The 17392-nt window shown below is 36.1% G+C and overlaps 2 protein-coding genes across 4 annotated transcripts; one reads left to right on the top strand and one right to left on the bottom strand.

Annotated features, from left to right (window-relative positions):
• Window positions 1-568: 568 nt before the first annotated feature.
• Window positions 569-2386, top strand: msb1l. Its single transcript, XM_074101108.1, has 2 exons — window positions 569-818; window positions 1038-2386. The coding sequence occupies exons 1-2, from the start codon at window positions 699-701 to the stop codon at window positions 2196-2198; spliced, it is 1281 nt and encodes a 426-aa protein (XP_073957209.1). The 5' UTR covers window positions 569-698; the 3' UTR covers window positions 2199-2386.
• Window positions 2387-5031: 2645 nt separating this feature from the next.
• Window positions 5032-16707, bottom strand: LOC141437534 (guanylate kinase). 3 transcript variants are annotated; one of them, XM_074100965.1, is made up of 5 exons: window positions 16665-16707; window positions 16186-16453; window positions 11899-12122; window positions 10836-10943; window positions 5032-10064 (listed from the first exon to the last, which is right to left on the bottom strand). In XM_074100965.1, the coding sequence occupies exons 2-5, from the start codon at window positions 16440-16442 to the stop codon at window positions 10039-10041; spliced, it is 615 nt and encodes a 204-aa protein (XP_073957066.1). In that variant the 5' UTR covers window positions 16443-16453; window positions 16665-16707; the 3' UTR covers window positions 5032-10038. The 3 variants fall into 3 exon arrangements, with proteins under 3 accessions (XP_073957066.1, XP_073957065.1, XP_073957067.1); XM_074100964.1 differs by having other exon boundaries at window positions 16544-16692; XM_074100966.1 differs by having other exon boundaries at window positions 5032-6536; window positions 16544-16692.
• Between the last annotated feature and the right edge of the window lie 685 nt (window positions 16708-17392).

The following is a 17392-nucleotide window of genomic DNA, read 5'->3' as shown; positions in this document are numbered from 1 at the left end:
ATCTACCATTTTACGTACATAATATTACAACTCATGAGAAACAGTGAAGTCAGTCTAAAATATATCATAAACACAACAATTACATCAACCTAAAAAAAAAACTATAATAAACTTCAACTACAACGAAAAAACAACATAGCGCACATCAGCATCAGCAGAAGGCCTACTCCGAAACTCGAAACTCGAAGTTCGTATCGTACCGTCCCTCTCGCTCTCGTATTAAATAGTATAAGTGTCAGAGGGATCGCACGACACGAACTTCGAGTTTCGGGTTTCATAGTAGCCCTGCAGGACTATTACGAAACTCGAAGTTCGTGTCATGCGGTCTCTCTGACACTTACACTATTTAATACGAGAGCGAGAGAGACCGCACGACAAGAACTTCGAGTTTCGAGTTTCATAGTAGCCCAACTGGGGATGGCCTCATGACATGACAAACCGAAACCATGTGTGTATGCGATGCTTTACATGGTTTTATTATTGCGAGTGGCAGCATTAACAGCAGTGTCAGTCGAACAGTTTAAATTTGGAAACCATTATTTTGACATTCCTTCCTAACGGTTATCCTTTAAAGTTTTTGTTCTTGATTAGAGTTATTTACACTTAAGTTGTTGTATTGCTCTTGTAGCAAGAGGTTTATGTGACAAAAATGGTTCATGTGTTTTAGTGCAATTACGTAACACAAATTTACTAAGACAATGGGGAGTAACACCAGTAAAGTGAATACTGAAGTAGCTGTACAGGCACAAAAAAACGACTCTGAAATCAATTCTGATCCAAGGTCTCCAACGCCTGAGATATCACGAACACCCCTGCAGGTAAATCCTAGTTTTAAATTACCATGCTAAAATTTGTAATGCTGATGCTTAGTAATTAATTACACATCAAATTTCTTTCCCGCCTTTGCCATTTTTTTTTAATTTATGACTAATCTCATATGGGCGTTTTAAACCTAACTCCCAAAAATACAGGTTTTTTCACGTGTTATTTATTTGCCGATCTATAATACTTACTACCTATTTACTAAATTGTTTCAGGGTAAAGGGGGGTCTAAACACAATATAACTAAAAATGTTGATTTACGAAAGACTTTTGAAAATGGACAAACTGAAGAAAAGTTTATACATAAGAATCCCATCCTTTCTGCTGTAATTAAAAATCACTTGCAGTCCTATGATCCCCGCTCACCAACTCAGGACTTTGAGCGGACACCAATTGTTATTGGTGAGAATGTTGAAGAAATAAGAAATGAGAGAAATGCTTTAAGAGCACAAAATGTGGATAACTATGGGAGCCCTTGTTTGCGTAATGATGAAGATGCTGATGAAAGTATTGCATTCAAGGAAGTAAACCCTGACATAGTGCCAAAAAACTTATGTAATTTAACTTTTAATGATTCTATTAAGGATGTTGAAGAGCCATTAGGGTCATCTACTGCCTCTAGTGACAGCATTAAAAAGGATTCCAGTAATGAAAGTATTGACAAACCAACAAAATTGCTAGAAACCAACTTCGACTATGATGAGACTTTTGAGAAAAGCTTAGAAAATGTGGAACAAAATAACCATGACAGCAAGACCACTACCAAAACCAATAATGACAAAAGTGCAACTAACATGACTTACATTCCTAAATTCAAAGTTCTTCCAGAAGATCCTAGATCACCATCTAATGAAATCGAAAGGACTCCCATTGTAGTGGCAAAAATCCCAGAAGAGTCAACTGACGATAATGTGGAAGATATGTCTGATGACACACTGATTCAAGTTTTGCAAAACACCAATGCGGAGCTCATCCAAACCATGACAAAACCTCAAGGACAGAAATCTGATGAGATACTAATCTATGAAGATGAAGGTAGTTCGCTTAATGATACTCCCAAGAAGTGTAGATCTGTCAACAGCAATGGATCAAGAACTCCTTTGTCATGTATGAAGAATAAGGCTGATGCTGTTCATAGCCGATCAAAATCGGCTAACACTTTATATGATCCGAAAACCCAGCATAATGGAGCCAAAAAAGTATCACACATTCCGAGGTTGAAGTCTCTGTCTAAGCAAAATACTTTTGTGCCAACTGCTAGCAGCATTTCTCTGAGGAACATTTCTAAAGCTTCTGGTATTATTGGGGATTGTGAGAACACACCTCCTCATTCACACAGAGACAAGTGGGATAAGGATACTAGTATTGTACTCTAACTTACAATTTGAATGCCTCAATTTTATACTGCACATTACTTAAAATCACTTGCTTTACTATAATGAGGAAAGTGCTTCATATTTCTTGACCTAGTTTTATTGACTGCTAATAATTATGTGGTAATATCATGTTAATATTCACAAATGTGTTGATTTCAAATGCATAAATAAATTTCTCTTTGGTAACATATCGGTATATTTTTGTTTAGAAATTTAATGTGATAAATAAGGTTTGGGAGGGGCTCTGAACCATTTCAACCACTGTTTACCATGTGTTATTGAAATATATCAAAAATGATAATCAAGTAATCACCACCTGTGGTGTGTGGTCACAGAATTGCAATTTGTTTTAGTTCATGAACATCCTTAACATTTTGTAACACATCGGAAACGGCAGGTAAAACGCTTCAGATCCCCACCCAGTTGAGTAAAAGGAAGGCCTCTGACAAAGTCACCTTCCAGTAAGACAAAGAGCTTAAATGTTGCCAGTGAATTTTATCAGACTGCTTGCTGGAAGGAGGGTTGTATACTTCTTTAACCTCTTCACCGCCACAAAACAAACGAAATGACGTGCTTTGTACGCCATAGAAAAACCAGCGACAAATCAACTTGATTTGTATTCCATTGCAGAAGGGTTAATTTCGAGTTGAATGTTAGTCATGTAGATGACCCTGGCGTTTGAGGCATTCCTTAGTTGTCACGACTAGATGACTGAGGCGGTGAAGAAGTTAATTGTGGCTACTTCCTTTCATTTATCATGGCCTCAAAATCATCTCTGGGCCATAATAAAATGAGAAAATCATGCACGGTGGTAATGGTGACTTTATCAGGATCAGAGGCCTTCCTTTTACTCAACTGGGTGGGGCTCTGAAGCGTTTTACCTGACGTTTCCCACCTTATTTCTATGATGATAAATGAAAGGAAGCAGCCACGATTATAGAAGTGTATAACCCTCCTTCGAGCAGTCTGGTAAATATTCACTGGCAACATTTAAGCTCCTTGTCTTGCTGGAATATGGTTTCCCTAGTGCTGACTCGTCTCCTTGCCGAGTCGTGTATGTAGCACCCTAGTGCAAGCGTAGATAGAATGAAGCACGCGTGGTATTTGGGATATTATTTGTGACGTCATAGTATTATACATGACGGGTAAGTGTACTGTTACATTAGCTTGTGTTTAAAGCAACAGATAATTACAGCTTGAATGAAGTGATCAGTCACTAAGAAAAACAAGTTTCATACTCTTCTTTAAAAGCTTTTATTTAGCTTCACCCTGTGTACTATTGGTTTGTCTGATTCAAATCTTTGAATGTTAATTTTGATCTACTTTCATTACATCGGTCGGATTGATTTACATTTTGGATAACAATGCAAGGCCAAGAAGTCAGCAAAATAGCTTATATTAGAAATATATTTTTTTAGCAAATGAGGCGATTTAGCGACCACTTACATTGAGTTTGAAACTGAACCTTATTACTTTCGTAATACGTCACAATTTCCATTATAATGCATTGTAAATACGACTAGCTTTAAAAATATTCTTTGGCAAGTAAGTAGGTATGTATTCGATAGCTGCTTTTGATTCTGTGGTAGTATGCTCCAATAAATGGGGCCGTATTAAGGGTTAATAAAGTTGTATTTATGATATAATTACGGGTACGTCCTTATATGTAGGGTATAAAAAAAAGAATCTCGTTTATCTTTCTCATTCTACCTATTATAGAATATCAAAAACTTGTATTCAACTAAAGAAATCTCAAAAACTTTGTTTACTATACTATAGTACATGTATGTATACACTCTATTAGCGTAGCGACATACTAAAGAGGGCGCCACTTTCTTCGTTACCGTCGGATATGTGGCACCTTGTATGAAATAATATTAGTTTCTTTTTTCTCCGCTTTCTACTCTATCGTCCACCGCAATGTCTATTGTTGGCGTGTAAGTACATTACATATGAACAGTTGAACAACAAACTGGTTCATGTACCTACTAGGCTGGAACCTTTTAATAACCAATTTCACTATGATTACTTTGACTAAAGTACCAATGGCATGTCAACATGACATTAGTAGTACAGAGTCCACCCTGTACGTAACTACAGCCTGTTCGACTGTCAGTCATAAATAGTATACACTAGCCGTTACCTGCCAAGGGCGGATTCAGCTCCGTCCGAGTAGAGTTCGGTTTCACTTAACTACGGGAACTGCAATTTTCAGAGATAAAAACTATCCTAATGAGGGCTATCGTGTATGAATTCGCCACTAGAGGCGCTAGTGTAGCGTGAGGTCTCCGAAATGTCAAATCTCATAGTTTTTGGGTGAGCTACGCGGGTTTATTTATAATTAGACTAATTTTGTGAATATTTTGCAATATCTGAAATTAATTATGGCAAATATGCGTTCCGGGGCAATGAATGTCTGTGTTTTGAGACAGTTTTGTCTTTCGGAAACGGGGACTATGCAACACTGTGGCATGGTCGCTATTTATATGGTACGGTTTTAAGGTGTATTAAATATAATTTTAATCTAAACTTTGTTTTCACGCCCGTAATAACAGACTTTCAAAACCATACTTAAAAACCTCACGCAACAGTGCGCCATCTAGTGAGACAAAAAACGATAGCCCTCATTCCTATGTCCTATGTCCCCGTGACGCAAACATCTGTAAACCGAATTTTATCTAAATTGGTTCACCGGATAGTGGGGAAAGTACCTACAGCACGCGAAAAATATATATAAACGTCTTGCTTTGACGTAAATTGGCAAAGCTATTTTTGCTACATTTACTGTCACACTGGTAAGTATACTTAATACGGAACAAATAAAACAAAAATGCTTGCTTTATTATTTATTCAACAACATTCACTTTAGTGACACAAATGCCTACGAATGTTAGCGATAACAATAAAAAAAGGAATTATTTTTGTACAGTCACCAGCACCACTATCTGACACATTAAGCGTGCATAAATATTTCATACGACTATTTCTAGGGCCGGAAGGACGTGTCAGATATTTTTGCACGCTCCGCTGTGGCAGATATTAATTCTGGTGACTGTACGTAAGTACTCAAATAAATATATTAGGCCAAGTATATTATGGTTGCATACATAAGGTACCATAACCAATAAGATTCATTTTAGAAATATAAGTTACTAATAGTGTCAAAAGCCCAGTTTACCGTAACGTTAGTCGCGATTTTAGTAACATCTACATATTCAACATGAAGACAGTGAAATAGTGTAAATCTTAAATAAAAGGCATTGTTACACTTACATTGTGTTACTTATATTCTGCCTATAAGGGTAAGTTTCATGTTTATGACACAAGTACTACCGAGTTCATGACGTGAACCAAAACAAGTCATAACGTTTATGACGAGCACATATGCCATCATCATCTAAGATTGTTAAAAGTACGTATAATTCAGCTAAGATTACTATACTGAAGGTTGTCTCAAAGTGCATCAAATATAAACGGCAACACAAATTGTTAGAATTTTCTCTCTATTTTTACATTAACGCATTCACTGCCACCGATCCACATAGGCGTTTTCGGAACTTCGCCCAGTGCCGCTGTCATAATTATTCATACATTTTGAACGCACATGTGCGTCGGTGGCGCCTGTGGAAGTCAGGTGGCAGTGAATGCGTGAATACGTGCGTAGGTAATACATATACATAATAATATTTGCATACATGTAGGTATGTGAACTATTTATTGCACACAAGTTCAGAAATACAATACTAGACTAGACAGAGAGGAGTGCAGAGGTGGACATATCCTTGGTTCAAGAGAGGCATTTATAGAAATTTTCACATAATTAACATTCGCGGCGCAAACAAATATTTTGCCTATAGGTATCAAGAAAAAAAATATGGAGTTCGTCATAATGATTGTATACTTTTAAGTAAGAAATTTGGTGCAGTTTTTTTTTTTCATAAGGAACCTATTATTTTACTGACTTGATTACCTTAGTTACGTAGCTTATTTTGGTTCTACTCAGCATATACGCAAACATGTTATGGTCGATGAACAGGAATAGTTTCATCTAATACGTAGTTCGTATCAATCTTACATACCTACCTTTTAGGCAGGTATGAACGCTTCTGTACATATCAACAAAATATATTATATTATCACAAAAATACATTCTTCAAACATATATATGCCAACAAAATGATCACAAATAGATACGGCACAATATTTTTTTCGTGGAATGGTTTTGAAATACAATGCCCAAATGAATATAATAATAACCCCGCGATATATAAAAGCCCTCTCATATTACAAAGCAGCATCAGCTCTTCTAACAGCTTTCTTCTTAGAAATCTCGCAAGTCTATGAAAAACAAATATTTCTAAATCATTAAAATATACAATTAGGAGTGACTGCAGTGTTTTTTGTTAGTTCATTCATTTTAGTAAAAATAAAGCCAACATCTGCTAGTAAGTAGCATACGACATAGGTTATTTGGGAACATGTGAAAACGGAATTACAATTTTATTAATTTCGTCCATGCATTCATTTTTGCCGTGTTTCATGCATAACACGTCGGAAATGTGACAGTTGCGAAGTGGCGCTTTTGTTAGTGGACATGGGGGGAGGCCTTTGCCCAGCAGTGGGACACCTCAACAGGCTTATTATAATAATAATAAGAATATGTCCTAGGTACTCTAGGTAGAGATGCCGGCAAACTTTTTGAACAATGTCCTTCAATACACAGAGGTGATTTTAATGTCTCTTTGGTAGTTCAGTAGAACTTGCATTCGTAGACAAAATCGTGGGCAACAACCAGTTATTAATTATTTCATTTTTGAAAGTACTTCCAAGTTATAAAATCCAAAGTACCTACAACATAACACTTGACGGACACTACATTGCATTCACAATCTTGAAAAGCATGAATAAATAGTTATAACCAAAATAAATACCAGTAATATTAATTATGCAGATAACATCTATTATACTCTGTTTCTACGGCAGGTGAAAAACGAACATTGAAGAAGTACATGTTATATTTTGTCCGATGCACTTGTTTGCATTTGCTCTTAGCACAAATTTTCAAAGTACGGGCTATTAGTGGCCACTCAAGACAATAAAACTTGTTGTACCATGGCTTAGACTGACACAGAGATACATACGAAAGGTTGCCCATAGTAAATTCGCCTGCCATATTAGTTTAGCTGCAGCTGGTAAAATTTAAGAACAAGTTGGGTAAGAGCAACTGCGGAAAAGTGACATGGTAGGTACAGTCAGCAACAAAAAAATATATATATTCAAAGTGCCAAAAATATGTATACAGGACCTTATTGCCTGAACATTAAGGTTGTGAATAATTTTGGGCGTTTGGCCTTGATTATAGTTACGTATTGATAATGATAATTTACTGCATTTATTTTTGCACTTTAATTCACCTATTTTAATTACTTACAGCTTGGCGGAACAAAATGTATTGCACACTATGTTTATTTATTTACCACTATGTAACGATACTAAACTTCGTAACGTGTGCAGGTACACATTGGCCACAATCGACGTGAAAAACAATATATATAGTGCATCTCTATCTTTATAAAGAATGTAAAGTACACGAAAGAAGTTTAGTGCTCGCTTCATAGTTAACACGGAATGTATAATGAAACTTAAAATAAAATAAATTACGTATTCCATATAGTATATAATTTGGCACTGAAATCGTTACCAGCTACGATATAAAAAAAATAAAATGCCTACCAAAAAGAAATGCACCGTAATAAAAGAACACAAAACAATTTTGTTAATATTCTTTTAATATTATAGAGACATGTAAACCTGGATTCGAAGATTTGAATGAGTCAGATCCTCAAACGGATCCGAATCTATTATTGGTTCCTATCAAATCTTAACAACTTTAAGAAGTTACGAACTCCGACAGATCTATAGGATCGAGCGGTTCGCGATCGGCAATTCAGCACTGACTTCGATTTCGTTCGACCACATCAGATCGGATCGGATATAGTGACTCACAGATTTAAGAGTCAATAATAACGAATCGACACTTTAGTAGCTCGGTACCGAACCAATCCGGACGGAGTTGGATCGGAACTCTTAGCCTTCGCTACAGTACCTACAGACAAAATTAAATGATCGCTCCAACGGCCGGATTTAATAAAGGAGCTGGAGTCGATAAACGGAGTCATTTCCAATATCGGAGCTGGATTCCCAATGTCTAGAATATTATGACTATAACGAATTTTGTCTTAAATACACCGAGATTCTTACATTATTGATTTGATTATGAAATTGCACAGTAAGAATAAAAAATCTTTAGCTAATTATAATTTAATGACAATAAACTGTTAAACTACAATTTAAAGACAATATTAACTAATGAAAAACTTTCAACATTTATTTAGCCTAAGAAATTAAGTGTTTAAAGGAATGATTTTCATTTAAGAACCTTAAACTATCACCTAAACGGGTACGGATAAAGTATGACCATGACCTGTATTTGTCGACCCAAAATAATTGACTATAATGTACGACCCAATAATTCAAAACCACATAATATGGACGACTCATGACCTCATGGCAATAATATTATTACAAGGTCGTACGTACCTAAATATATTCCGGGTCGATAAATACGGGGTCGTACGCTAACCATACTTACCTAAACTTTTGCATACACATTTTGGTACCTAGATATTGTACTGACATTGAATTTGTGAGTCTAACTCACTGACGACACATGAAATAGCTTTTAGCACATTTTATAATTCTTTCACATGACAGTTATTACTTACTACTATAGGTGTAGAGTCATCCACGATGACGCGTGCCGTGGTTCTTATTACAATGTCATTGATGTCTAATTTTGATAAAATAACGCTTCTTCGTGGATGGCACTAGGTATACCGTATATAACATATTTTCTTTGTATCATACGATGCTAAGACACAATTTTCAATACAAATATTTTAACAGAGGAGCAATTCTCATTTGTAAATTTTTCTGATACTGTAAGTGGTAGTCGTAGGAGCCACACTTATCTTAATTATTATTATTCAAAATATTTTGGAATGTCCAATAAATCTAATGGCATTTTTTTTTCTAAAACAATTTAGTCAGTATTTCACTGAAAATTGTACTTGATTTTTTTTAATAAATGTTATCTTACCAAAAACTTGTTGATAACATCTATAATTTTGGGGCAATATTGTTAGAATTTCGTCAAAATTTTCAGAACTTATACATTTTTATTTCTGCTTTGCAGTAAAAATCTTATTTTTCGGTGGGTCTCAGGCAGTGATCATAATAAATGTAGAAAAATGTATTTGAATTGCTGCTCATTTTAAAACAAACTGTAGCCAATGACTTAAGTTATTATTCCTTAAGAAATGCTAAGCGGACAAGTCCAAACTTACAATCTTGAGTCCAGGGTATCAGTACATAATATTATGTATGATACCATACTCTTAGAACTGTCAGATCTGTGCAAAGTAACCAAATGGCTTAAATACTTGTATAGAAAAGGTGTGGCAGAGGTACTTAATGTAAGATTAAATATTATGACTAATCATAAAAAAAAAACAGTATTTATCTTCAACTATTATAGACAACTCTTAACTTAACAAATAACTAATCTACGAAATTAAATGAATGCCTAAAAACTATTGCATTCACATTTAAATTACTTCAAATCTTAACATGCTTCAACAATACTCAAAATTTATGGATTTAATATTCATATATGTTTCTATTCAGATAGAACATATTGGTATTGAGTCAATTTAATATTTTTTTGGATGTAATGATCATATTATCTTTCTCATACATGGTTTGCGTAATGTATTCTTTTTTACTGGCCAGCCTCGTCATTTTTGTCTGTCGAAAAACAATTATTACAGGTTAGTAAAAAAAAATCAAAAACACAAGTCAACACACAAAAACATGTTATGATGTAAGTTAGCACAGTTAGATTAATAAACAAACACACATTCATTAGAAAATGCGTTCAATTTGATAATAAATAATGAGTTTTGTATAAATAATAAATTCTATAACTCATTCACTGCCACAGGTGCCACCGACGCACATGTGCGTTCAAAATTTATGAATAATTATGACAGCGGCACTGGGCGGAGTTCCGAAAACGCATATGTGCGTAGGTGGCAGTGAATGCGTTATTAACCAAGGCCATCTATTTTTACCATTTTTATTTAACACAAAGAAATTATAAACATAAAGTAAGTACTCTGTACTGATTATAATAAAGTATCTAAGGTACAGTCACTGATATCTCCGTCATTTGTATTAAAAATGATATTTGCCACTATTTTACTAGCTTTTTAACGCAATAAGTATGACTCTTTGTTATTATCAAGCAATCCCTTTTAAAACACAATTTCAATGTACCATTTGATAATGTCTATAGTATATTTTTCCAAAAGAAAATGTGCAAAGTAGAATGATCTAACATAGATGAAGACCACAATGTAACTTGTGGGAATACCCATGGGGAATTTAGTGAAACCCCTGAATTTTAATTCAACTGCTGAGTTGGATAGTTCACAGGAACGAAGCCATTGTTAAATTCTAGTTTTTAAATAAAATCTTACCTTAGATAGATAAAAAACTAATCACCACCACACATACCTTGGTCAACATCCTTGACATTTTGGGAGATAAACTCGCGCAACTCTGCATAAGCCTTGTTCAAGTTGTCGTTCAATATGATGATATGGAAGTTTCCCGGCTGTTGACCTGTAACATTAGCAATAAATATTTGTACAAACGCCTAAAAATAGTGGTGGTGTCAGCAAACTTTTTGTTCTGTAAGCACATTGATATACATACATGAAGGTCATGCAGATTGGTAAACATATACAATGTATATAATAATATAGCCTCGCAAGTCCTGACGTACTTTATAAAGTACCTACACATTTTTCAATGAATTAAGAAGTTTAAATATATTTAAATAATTCTCAAAATCACAACACGGACTTCTCGGCTCGGTCTGTAGTAGAACTACAAAGTCAGGACTTAGGAGGTTAACTTAACACATACACTTGTGAGTAGATGAAATATTATTACCTATATTACTATTGCATGAAATAATTTATATGTGTATATTGGACTCCACCCATATACTCAAGAATTACTAGAAATCTAATACACAAAAAAAAGGACCAAGTGCAAGTTAGACCATGCAGTAAATTTCTGTACTTATGATTATTTTTTTCGCATTTTTCAAGCCAGTGGTTTAGCTTGTGGAGTGAAAGAACATGACAGGACGTTTACCTCTAGCAAAAATTAGCACTTTATAGCTCAATATTTTCTAAATATCCCTTAATCGAAAAATAGTTTCAGCTAACTCATGTTTTTTTAAAGGCCTGTCTGATGATTCACTGTACCATGCTACTTTATCAATTATCACTATGTCAGACACGGTACCTTTTGGTAACATATTATTATGTATACTCATACAAAATTCTTGTAAATGCTAATCTCAAAGATGGCAAACTATTCAAAACCTTATCTGGCCGAGGCTGGGAATATAAACGAATAATATGGCCATATAGGCGCCTCGCGCCTTTGGCTTACATGATATTTCTATATCTTTTATTATTACATATACATGTAGCTATTATAATAGCTGGACATTGGCTATAGTTAAATAAAATTCCATAATATACTATATACCAAAACACCTTACCAAATTCGATTTCCTTCTTTGCGGTATTAAGTCTCAGCATCAGAGCCTCTTCAGTGTCTGTGTTGCGGCCTCGCAGCCGTCTCTCCAACTCGCTGATGGAAGGAGGCATGATGAACACCAGCAGGGGGTCCAAATCTGTGCGCTTGACTTGCTTCACACCTTCAATCTCTATGTCTAGCACACACACCTTCCCTGTGCGACGTACATCTTCAACAGCTCGCTTACTGCAATTAGTATACAACAAGGCTTTTTAAGGATGTTTTTTTTGACAATTATTTAGCAAGGCTTAAGTGCGCTAAATAAATAAATAAATATGACTGTGCTGTGGGCTTTCATTTTGTTGCTCTAGATGTGATGTCATCATCATCATCATCATCATCCAGCCTATATACGTCCCACGCTGGGCACAGGCCTCCTCTCAGACAAGAGGGCTTGCCATAGTTCCCACGCGGGCCAGTGCGGATTGGGAAATTCACACGCCCATGAATTGCTTCGCAGGTTTGTGCAGGTTTCCTCACGATGTTTTCCTTCACCGCAGCTCGTGTAAATTTCAAATGTAATTCCGCACATGAATTTCGAAAAACTCAGAGGTGCGAGCCGGGGTTTGAACCGCGACCCTCTCTTGAGAGGCGATAGTCAACACTAGGCCACACGGCCCTGATGTTTGTGAAAACACATAATTGTGCAACATCCTCACAAATACTAAAAATACGGGTAATATATTCGTCTGTCTTTTAACTCTAAGCATAAAATGCTGAATGTTTTGAAATTTTATTTGGTAGTGAGATTTGATACTCTGGGAATTAAAGATGTGGGACAGTTTTAATCCCAAAAAATTGCATAGTTCCCGCGGAATAGGAATATGAAAATTTTTCACAGATGGAGTGGCCACAGCTAGTTTACAATGTGTTATCACCAGAGTCCGGAATTCTCATAGCCATTTTGAGCTGTCATAGGGACTTATCATTTATCAACTACAGATCATGTACATTTTATCAATGCATTATGCGAAGATTAAAAGTAGAAGTAAACAATTATTATTATAAATAATGTGGATTTCTTATGCTTTTTTAAACATTTTTCGAAAGAAATTGCATCAAGAATTGCTATCGAACCTAATGAATTGAACATGAAATTGACAAATGTTACCTTATATTTTTTCATTTTATTCATTGCAAATCTCTATTTAATATTTTCAACTACTCAGGGGTTTTTATTAAAAAGATTGCTCTTTAGCGATAAGGCCGCCTGTTCCATTTTTAATCTTCTTTAATATGTTGGTTCTATAATGCATCAATAAAATGTACATAATCGGTAGTCGATAAATGAGAAGTCCCTATGACAGCTCATAATGGCTACGAGAATTCAGGACTCTGATTATCACTAGAAATATAGCTAGGGCATGGATACCGGTATTCGGTATTACCGAAAAACCGGGATACCGGTCATTTTTTCCCCTCTTTTAATACCGGTATTAAATATCTACAAAACCGGTTTTTCGGTATTTTGACTTGTGCTTAAAATAGTAATAGTCGACTTTAATTTCAAACAAGAAAGCACTTTTAATAACTTGTCTTCAGACTTATGGCTTTTGAAGTTACTTACCTCTTAATCTACTTTCAAATTTCAAATTAATGTAAGCTTTCTCGAAGTTGGACCTACCTAACTGGACCGTTTGTCCCAGGTATACATAGTCGTCAACAACTTCGAGCGCACAACATGGACATTAGTTAGACATGACTTTCGTCTTGCCGATGTTCATTTTTAGGGCAACTCGGTCGGAAACTGCTAAGGTCGGCGAGCATAGCACTGAAGTCTTCCATGGTCTCAGCCATGACTACAATATCGTCGGCGAATCGAAGGCGAGTGAAGTACCCGCCATTAATGTTGATGCCTCGTCCTTTCCAGTCCAGAACCTTAAAGCATCGTCCAATGAAACGGTGAACAGTTTCGGAGCGATCACATCTCCTTGTCTGACTCCCCGCTGCATAGGCTTCGTGCTCTGGTCATGTAATCGGACGGACATAGTGGCGTTTTTGTACAGACACTAGACACTTCAACACTTCGATATACCGGTAGTCAACTGCACCGCTGGAGAGCCTGCATCACAGCCCAAGTCTCGATCGAATCGAAGGCTTTCTCGTAGTCCACAAATGAAAGGCAAAGGGGGAAGTTATACCCTTCGGTCTTCTGTATAACCTGCCGCAACGTACATGTGGTCTACGGTACTATAGGTTTTCTGAAGCCGGCTTGTTCGGGAGGCTGGAAATCGTCAAACCTGCTTGCGAGACGATTTGTGATGACCCTGAAAAACAGCTTGTAAACATGGCTCAGAAGTGAGATGGGTCTATAATTCTTCAGCAAGGTGTTATCACCTTTTTTGAAGCTGAGCACCACCACTGTCTTCTGTTCCATGCTTTCGGTGTTCCCCCTTGGTGGAGGACGGAACTAAACGGCGTCTTAAAGTCCTTAAGGACTGGTTTACCACCCGCCTTCAAGAGTTCGGCTGTAATTTCATCGTCACCCGGGGCTTTGTTATTCTTAAGCTATTTGAGGGCCATACTAATCTCGTACAGGCTGACGTCTGGGATGTCTTCGTGATAGTGTAGGGTTAATCTAGCCCTCGGGTCTTTAGCTAGATTTTCGACGGGTGTTCGGGTTGTCGTGTCGCTATCCATAAAACCTCTCGTTTTCCCCCAACAGCTCAGGTTTGGGTGAAATGATTCTGCCGTCGTCGGTCTTCAACTTCATTAACCGGCTTTGACTTACAGACAGATCTCTGGTAAACACCTTAGAGCCTCTGATACGCTCAATAGCCTCTTCAGTGCTATTTATTAGTATTAAATCGGGCGCTTCAGAGATTTTGAGATCTGCCTATTGAACTGCTGATAGCGACAATTAAGCGTCACCAGAAGACTGTAGCAGCATCTCACGCCTCACCTGCATGAGCCTAAGGCCAGAGCGCGAGAGCTTATTGGTTCTAGTACGGCGGGTTTTGAAGAAGTTAGATCCGATCGTATGGACAGCTTCCACAAACCCGTCGTTGTAATCGTCCACGTCGCTACCTAGGCATTCGAAATGGTTTTGAAGTTTGAGCTGAAAGCTCTCGGGGTTTTGGAGCTGAGCTGGTTCCGGGCGGAGCGTAGATTTCATCAGTAGAGACCTTTCAAGCTTGAACTGGATATTTAATGAGCCTCGTACAAGCGAAAGAAATTATGCGAAAATTTGGTTGGGAACTAATAATCGGTGAAACAATTTTCACCGAAGAATTAGAGAATCCAATTCCATATTATATAAGTATTAGTTAACAATTAACAACTTAAGTTTTTTATTTTAATACTTGCTCATTAAAAGGGAAGTTTATTCAATCTTGCTTTTCATGTATATTGGTTATATTTCAACGAAACAACAGACTTATACAGAAAGAAAGAAAAATAAAGGGAAAATATGGAAAATACCGAAAAATTACCGAAATACCGGGATACCGGTTTTCAAAATTTGAATACCGGAATAATACCGGTATTGCCATCAAGCCCAATACCGCATAGCCCTAAATATAGCAGATATGTTTTGACCAGCTAACTGATATCGAGTAAGCCATAAGGCTGAATAGTCCTTGTTGTTGCATTGTCACATTGCATGTGACACCTTTATTGCTGCAGATACTGAAAAATTAGTCTTAATTCATCAAATCTTATTTTATTCACCAACACTTTTTTAACATATTAGTCAGTTTTTTTCAATCAGAGAGACAGAGAGAAAGAGAAAGAGAGAGAGAGAGAGAGAGAGAGAGAGAAGGAATTCTATATCTATGCCTAAACATAAACAAGATTAAAGCAGTTATTAGAGAATTCATATTTAGCTCACAGGATTTTTGTGCCACAAGTGCTAGGTTTTCAGAAAATAGCTGAGAAGTATTATATTGATAAAAATTATTTCTGTTATCAAAATCTAGTTTAGAGTCGGAAATAAAACAAAGTTTCTTCTCACAGTCTTTACAGTGCAACTCAAAACAAAGTACATTTTAAAAATTATGGCTCAAAATTAAACCGAATATGTAAAAGGTACATAAATACAATGAATCAGCCAGTATTATGGTTTTTAGAAATACTTAAAAGCATTTATTTATAACCTGTTTACTGACAAATCTAGCTGATTCTGGTTGGTTGCAGAGAAGTAAACATTGACTTTGAAATAGGAACGATGAACTTTTGGATAACTGCCAAGGTTCAATATTGTTGAGAAGCACATGGCCTGCATTTTGTATTGCACCACATGGAAACTTACCTTGTTCCATAAGTATTTCCACTAAATGTAGCAGATTCGAGAAATTCGCCATTCTCAATTGCAGCAAGCATTTTTTCTTTGGTAGTGAAATGGTAATGAACACCATCCTTTTCACCCGGGCGCGGGCTCCTTGTTGTATGAGACACACTAAACCCAAACATATCAGGAAATTCCTTCAGGAGTCGCTTGAGAAGAGTGCTTTTTCCAGACCCTGATGGACCGCATATCACCAAAGGACGTGGCCCCTTCTGCACCATTGTCGTAAAAACTGGAACAGCATCAAATTAGATTAATACAATGACGCCGTGCCTTACCTAGGTTAACTTGTACACATCCAGATTGAATGAATGCTTATTACATTTAAGAATATTCGTGATTATTTTTTTTTTGTTCAAGTGTTATAATATACGTTTTTGAGCTTCAAAGATAAATAAGTATGAGAAACTAAGAAAATTTAAAGATTCCGTCCGTCTTCTTACTTTCTACGAAGAGAATTCGCACTTTTGACTTGACATTGACATTATGTCCAATCAATCTGTCATTTCATTAGCATAGACCTATCTATACCTATGGACTGGAAATACCTACAAAATACGCGTGCCGTCGCGTGCATACCTAAATATGTCGCATAAAATGTCGCTCAAAGTTTGTGCTATCGATTTCGAAACCAAAATATTTGACATCCATATTCGAATTATTAGCGGCTAATACTTTGAGCAGCCATGGTAGCAATATTTTGTGTTTCTTTTTGGAAAAAATCAGTTTGAAATTCACTTTGTTCATAATTTCTTTGACTGCATATAGGTACAAGGAGACTACTATTATAACATTCGTTTAGAAATCATAAGGGGTAGAGATATCTCGAAATCAGTAGTTACCGAAATATTGATGATAAAGAAAAAATTAAATATGTGCGACTATTTATTAGAAAAAAAGAGGTTTATTAATTACTTTGCAATGTCTATTAACAGGAATTTAGAAAAAAAAACAGCAAATAAAACATTTTTTAGTATGGCCACAATAATCACAAGAAAAAAATGTATTGCGAGTGAAAAGCACCTGCCAAAAATGTAAATATGGTGTTAAAAAAATCCGTTACGATTATTTAAACCACATTAAGGCTACTGATAACTAATACGATACAAATGGAAAAACATGTAACCGAAGGTGCGAAAGAAAGCTAGGCATGTTTCAGAGACTTGCACGA

Source organism: Choristoneura fumiferana, chromosome 18, assembly GCF_025370935.1.
Source record: "Choristoneura fumiferana chromosome 18, NRCan_CFum_1, whole genome shotgun sequence".
Lineage (NCBI taxonomy): Eukaryota > Metazoa > Arthropoda > Insecta > Lepidoptera > Tortricidae > Choristoneura > Choristoneura fumiferana.
The sequence above is the reverse complement of the archived record's forward strand: the minus strand, read 5'-3'. Positions and strand labels throughout refer to the sequence as shown.

What these genes read in the sequence shown, in the direction of transcription:
- msb1l (XM_074101108.1), top strand. Translation starts at nt 699, where the DNA reads ATGGGGAGTAACACCAGTAAAGTGAATACTGAAGTAGCTGTACAGGCA. An exon ending in TATCACGAACACCCCTGCAG is followed by an intron (nt 819 to 1,037) that starts GTAAATCCTAGT and finishes AAATTGTTTCAG; the next exon opens with GGTAAAGGGGGGTCTAAACA.
- LOC141437534 (XM_074100965.1), bottom strand. Translation starts at nt 16,442, where the DNA reads ATGGTGCAGAAGGGGCCACGTCCTTTGGTGATATGCGGTCCATCAGGG. An exon ending in GGAAATACTTATGGAACAAG is followed by an intron (nt 12,123 to 16,185) that starts GTAAGTTTCCAT and finishes TACTAATTGCAG; the next exon opens with TAAGCGAGCTGTTGAAGATG. An exon ending in AAAGAAGGAAATCGAATTTG is followed by an intron (nt 10,944 to 11,898) that starts GTAAGGTGTTTT and finishes CTAATGTTACAG; the next exon opens with GTCAACAGCCGGGAAACTTC.